At 43.0% G+C, this 6,000-nt stretch overlaps 1 protein-coding gene across 8 annotated transcripts; it reads left to right on the top strand.

Moving 5' to 3' along the window:
- Positions 1-5,590, top strand: LOC8071483 (nuclear transcription factor Y subunit A-10). Of its 8 annotated transcripts, none has more exons than XM_021445706.1 (7): positions 1-231; positions 334-825; positions 965-1,366; positions 3,048-3,148; positions 3,294-3,362; positions 4,111-4,254; positions 4,673-5,590. In XM_021445706.1, the coding sequence occupies exons 2-7, from the start codon at positions 681-683 to the stop codon at positions 5,069-5,071; spliced, it is 1,260 nt and encodes a 419-aa protein (XP_021301381.1). In that variant the 5' UTR covers positions 1-231; positions 334-680; the 3' UTR covers positions 5,072-5,590. The 8 variants fall into 8 exon arrangements, with proteins under 8 accessions (XP_021301381.1, XP_021301387.1, XP_021301384.1 ...); XM_021445712.1 differs by having other exon boundaries at positions 11-231; positions 334-400; XM_021445709.1 differs by lacking the exon at positions 334-825 and having other exon boundaries at positions 11-231; positions 975-1,366.

The raw sequence follows: 6,000 nt of genomic DNA, 5'->3' as shown, positions 1-6,000 counted from the left end.
CCTTTTTCTCGGTGTCTGTCAGTGACGCTCTCGTCGCTGCCTGCCTTTCACAGCCTTCCCCCTTCCGCCATTTTATACGCCCCCGTCCCGTCTTGTCCTCTCTCGTCTTGGCACCTCTTTTCTCACTGCTCTCTGCTGCAGTGCTCAGTGCCAGTGCCAGCCGCGGTGCTTCTTCTTGTCCTCTTCCCGACGGCCGCTGTCCCTGCTGCTGCTGGAGAGCGAGAGCCAAACGTGAGTGCATCTTGTTGTCTTCCTCCTCCTCCTGTTGCTGCCGCTGTGCGCTCGCCTTGTTCTTGATTGATATTGATACCCTCCTGGCCTGCTCGGGCTCAGCTCCGGCCGGGGTCACCGAGTAGGGAGGGAGCCCACTGCTGCTGCCTGGTATCTGGATTCCGAGGCGGTAAACCAAAAATCACCCCCAATTCATGTGACTTGGGAGTTGTACGCCGCTCCTATTTAATTTTTTTTTCAGTCACAAATCATGATTTTTCTTCTTGCCCCATTTTCGCATCCTTGGTTCATGGGTTTCTTTCTTCTAGTCCCTAGTAGTTTCTTGAGGCAGCAGTTGAGCCGGTCTCGTCTCCTCGGTTATTGGTCTCACTCTGACTGACCCGCGCGCTTCCCTCCCTCGCCTTCATTGCTCTGCTATTGCTAGCTGCATTTCCCCATGCGCCTTCTTTATGTTCCCCTTCCTTCCTTTTCTCTCCTCCTCAATCCTCAATCCTCACTGCTTCAATCAATCTCCACTAAATAAACCATTTTTTTTACGCTCCAATTCCTTTTCACAGTTTCATTCACTTTCACCTCTCCTCCAGCCCGCATCTTGTTCGTTCTTCTTTTCCCTCCCTCTTTTCTTTTTGTTTTTTTATTTAAAAATGCTCCTGCATCTTGTTCTTGCCACAACCTGGTACGGTGCTTGCTATGCTCACTCCACTTTTTATTTTGCTGCTGCTCTTCATTGTAGCATACTCCAGTAGCTGGGTGGTGGTTCGGTTAGGTACGGTGCCCTCACCCACATCCCTCGTCAACGTCGCCAGCACCAGCACCAGCAAAACCAGCAAGATGATGAGCTTCAGGAGCACCACCCACGATGGGTTCGTCGGCCACGCCGCCGTCAATGGAGCCGGAGCGCCGGTGCCGTGGTGGGCGGGGGCCCCGATGCTGTGCGGCGAGCCGTTGGGTCTGGGGAGGCCGGTGGTGGCGGCCTTCTCGCCGGAGGACCACTGCCGGGACGGCCGCTTCCAGGTCCTCCAGGGACCGCCGCTGGATCCTCTCGTGCCGTCGCTCAAGGCTCCTGTCGCACACCAGCAGCAGACTGAGAAGGGGCTCTCTGCTGAGCTCCTCAACCTCTCCGTGGCTCATCAAGGTGAGGATACGCATACGCTTCTGACCTTTCTGTGCCTGTGTGTGTCTCTATAAGATTGTAATTGTAAGTTAAATTACGCAATAACATGGCAGAGACTACCAGGCTAGTTTAATCTGCTGAAATTATTTGGCTTCAGGGATGTGAGGGACGCACTATATAAGATTCAGATTGCAGTAATCTAGATTTCGAGTACGAATGTGGCAGTGTTTGTTTTCCTCTCCTTATTTATAGTTAGAAGAGATGATTCGATACTAAAAAAATGTTTAGAACTAACTTTTTTTTTCACAAATCCATGAAGCACATTAGGCATAATTTTGTGCTGGTATTTAGCAAAGATGACTGAAAGCAGGTGTTGTAGGAGTGTGGCAAAGTTTCTTATCCATACCTGTCGCTACCTAGTAGGAGGCTAGGACAAGAGGAGCATGGTGGCATCCATCATGCCAAATAGAAAGTTGCCCTGATTGATTATCTATTTATGGTGCCTGTACAAGGGTGGATACTTCCTGTTTGTTTCTAAATTTGACTTGTCCTGTCCAACGGTTGGTAGTTGCTAGAATGGGAAAAGAACGATGTACTCTTCTCCAATAATCATGATATACTGCCCTTTGATTTTCTCCACAGACTGATGCGTTAGATTCAGAGAAGTAGCATACATGCTGTAAGTTCCTTGGTGCTTTCTTAATACACACCAATACTTGGTATGGTTGCTGACTTGCTGTAAGTTTGATATACATGCCATAAGTAGCATACGTATGGTTTTATATGATTGGCACCTGGTATGAAACCAAAATATTTGATAGGTGCCATACAAAATACTGAAATTTTCTGATGATAAGTATTTTCCTCTCATTTTGAGCTGGTGTGACTCTAGAAACAACTATAACCTGCTGAATCATGTGTTTGTTATGCAATCAAACAAGGATTATATGAAAAAAAAGAAGGAAAGATACTTCAAGTTGTTACTTGCACACTTGGGGCCTATTTGGTTTGGTTCCTGCAAACCATACCAAAATATTGGTACCACCCTTGAATGATGTGGCATGTTGCTGTTGGTTGGATTATTTGTCATTGCTTTAGCAAACTTCAAATGATTTTGAATCCTAGAGTTTATTTGATTTGCAATAAGTTTACACCATTTTATTCGTTGCAGTTGAATCCACAAAACAAGATCTCATTTAGCTATACTTTGCGCCCCCCCCCCCCCCCCTCCCTTTCGTCCCGGCACCAGTGCACACACCCAAAAAATGATATATGTGGTCATACTAACAATCTTAACAAGTGTAAGGTTGCAATGCAAACATTTTTTTTCCATCCCATGTTTTGGCAATGTCAACCCAAACAACTGCCTTTTGCCCAAGTTTTTAAAACACTGACACCAAAAAATAGTGAGGTACATGTTGGATAGGATACAAACAGGCCCTAGTATTTCTAATCAAATACCACAAATTACAATGCCATCGGTACAGGGACTCATAGATGATGTTCTTTCATCTGCACTGTCGTTTAATTGTTGTTGATGATACTAGACAGGTTTCTTTTCTTAGTTATCAGAATTATCAGTTTTGCTTGATCAGATTCTTGGCTATGGCAACTTGATTGTTGATGCATGTATACTTTACTTCCGTTTTAGCGTACAAGGACCATCCTGAGTGCTTCCATGTTTTGTGGCATTTGGCTTCAGGTAAAGGGAAGAAAGGTTCTGAGCACTCTGCCACTGTTGCTTTGCAATCACCATTCGCAATATACAATGGTCGTTTTGAGCTGGGCCTTGGTCAATCAATGGTATGATTGTCTGTTTACTTTGTTATACAAATGATTTGAGATTACGTCTGTGATTAAAGTTGTAGTGCATTTTGCATGTCTTCATAATTCAAAATGCATCTTCACTCTCAGCTGCTGACTGGCGACTGGTTTTCTGTGGTGTTAGATTTCCGCTGATAACTCTTATGCTGACCAACACTATGGCCTGATTTCTCCTTACCCAATGGGGGCAACGGTACGTTCTGTTAGTTTTGGGTCAGAATATGAAATTTATTTGGCTGATTTTGTTGTTGTGGTAACAATATACTAATATATCACAAAACCAATATAGTAATACATATATGTAAAAAGGAGAACTCATTTCAGTGGTCAATTCCACATTTTCAGTGATTTACGTGACAGTTCTTTTCATTTTTTCCTTCTCTTTCTCAAACTGTTTTTAATGTTGTGTATTGTTTAATGAGCATGAAATTCACATGTGCCTTAAATGTACAGTAAAATTGCATTTTAGTGCCTATCTATTTAATAAATAAATAAAAATGATTGGCTAATATAGTATTTCTACCATGAAAAAATAAAAGAAATACAATGTAACCCATAGAATAAATGTACTATAGTTGGATGGGCAGGTGTAATAGCTATATCTGGTGAGATTTTCTTTATAAATGCAGGGCTGAAGCCATATCTTTGAGGATATAGAAAGGGATATTATATCATGAAAACATAAAAGGACTACAATGTAATCCAGGGAAAAAATGTCTTAAGATTAAATGAGCGTATATAGTATAGCTATAATCTGGTGAGATTTCTTTATAAATGCTATGCTGAAGCAATATCTTTTCCATGGATTGCATTCTAATTAATGATAATATAGAAATGAGATATCTTTATTTGATGCTTCCCTTTTCAAGTAGGAAATCTGTAGAATATTTATGAGTAGATATTATTGCTTATCTTCTAGCATTTTTTGTTTGTGGATGCAGCCTGGAGGTCGTATGCTTATACCACTGAATATGCCAACAGAAGCACCAATTTATGTGAATGCTAAGCAATATGACGCCATTATGCGTCGACGCCGTGCCCGTGCAAAAGCAGAGAGAGAAAATAGGCTGGTCAAAGCCAGAAAGGTATCTTGCACATCTCAAACTATTAATTGAACACCTTAACTGTCACCTTTGACTGATGCTATATCACCATGCCATGCAACAAATCTTCTGTTGTCCTAGTAGCATTTATGTCAGTCAGCTGTCTCCATGAGTCATGCTGTCAAATCTAGAACTATTTACTTTCAAACAAAATCTAGAACTATTAAATGAACTACTTAATTGTCACATATGACTGAATGATGCTATATCACCATGCCATGCATCATATCTTCTGTTAGTCCTGCATTTGATGGTGCAGCCATATCTCCATGAATCCTCTCGCATCTCAAACTATGATCTTTAATTGTCACCTTTGAATGATGCTCTATCACCATGCCATGCAACATATCTTCTGTTGTCTTCTACGACTACATTCATGTTACTGCCTTTGATGATGCAGCCATATCTCCATGAGTCACGCCATCAGCATGCACTGCGTCGCCCACGTGGCTCTGGTGGACGTTTCCTGAACACAAAGAAAGAATCCGACGGGAAGGATGCTGGTGGAGGTAGCAAGGCAACGTTCAGCAACCCCCTCATGCGCCAGGTGGCGTCTCCAAGTTCAGAGATCCAGCACTCAGACCTGGGCAACCCGAGCAGCGTCTCCAGCCTGTCGGGTTCGGAGGTGTCAAGCATGTACGATCGCGAAGACATGGATCACTACCACAGCTTTGATCACCTCCGCACGCCCTTCTTCACCCCGCTCACGAGCATCATGGACGGCGATCATGGGGTCGTCGGTAACCCCTTCAAGTGGGCAGCAGCCTCTGAAGTCTGCTGCGACCTCCTGAAAGCATGACTAGCGGGGTTGCCGGACAGCCAAATGCTAGGAGCTGGTGACTGCTGGCAGTTCCCAGCTCCAGGGTCCGGGATTGCCCCTCCCATCGTTTGGCTCCCGGTAGGCAAATCATTCTTGGCTGAAGGCATTGTTGAGCGTTCCACTCATGCCGCCTAGTTCTCCTAGAAACTCTGAAACCTAGTTTCTGGGATCCTGTGGTGAGTGGAACATTCCTTTGCCTCAAAAAACAAAACAAAAAAAAAGTTGGTTGTACTATCGACCAACTTCTAAATGGTTTCACCTTATTAGCTTTCAGAATAATAAAGCCTGATACTTCGGACTCGTCTGAAGTTTCAGAGGTACTGGAATTGTGCTATGTGTGAGTCTGTTAAAGCGTCAAGAACTACGGATTTGTTGGTGATGAATTGTAGTGTGCTTGAAGCTTATGTGGACTTGATTCGTACTTTTGTGGTGTGCTGAAAACTTAAACTCGGTAATGTAATGAAACTCGGGCTTGGTTTGTATTTTGTTGCTGTTGCATGTCTCTTGCTCTCTTGCGCCATGGCTTATTGGCTTTGGAGTTGTTTCTCATAGCGGGAAGGAATTCTGTTTGGAGCTTGGAAATGACAAATCTGCAAGAATGCTAGTTATAACCGATCTTTGGAAATTAGTTCTTGAACTAAGGCCTTGTTTAGTTTCCAAAACTTTTTGGTTCAGCACATCGTAGCACTTTTGTTTTTATTTGACAATTATTGTCTAATTATTAACTAACTAGGCTCAAAAGATTTATATCACGATTTACAGGTATACAATTAGTTTTTGTTTTTGTCTATATTTAACAGTCTATGTATGTGATGCAAGATTCTATGTGACGGATAATCTTAATTTTTTTTTGGTTTTTTTGGGTGAACTAAACAAGGCCTAAATGGACTGGGAACTCAGGTAAAAAC

The sequence above is a fragment of the Sorghum bicolor genome, chromosome 8 (genome assembly GCF_000003195.3).
Source record: "Sorghum bicolor cultivar BTx623 chromosome 8, Sorghum_bicolor_NCBIv3, whole genome shotgun sequence".
In the NCBI taxonomy this organism is placed as follows: Eukaryota; Viridiplantae; Streptophyta; class Magnoliopsida; order Poales; family Poaceae; genus Sorghum; species Sorghum bicolor.
Note: the sequence above shows the minus strand (reverse complement) of the source record. Positions and strands in the feature narration are given on the sequence as shown.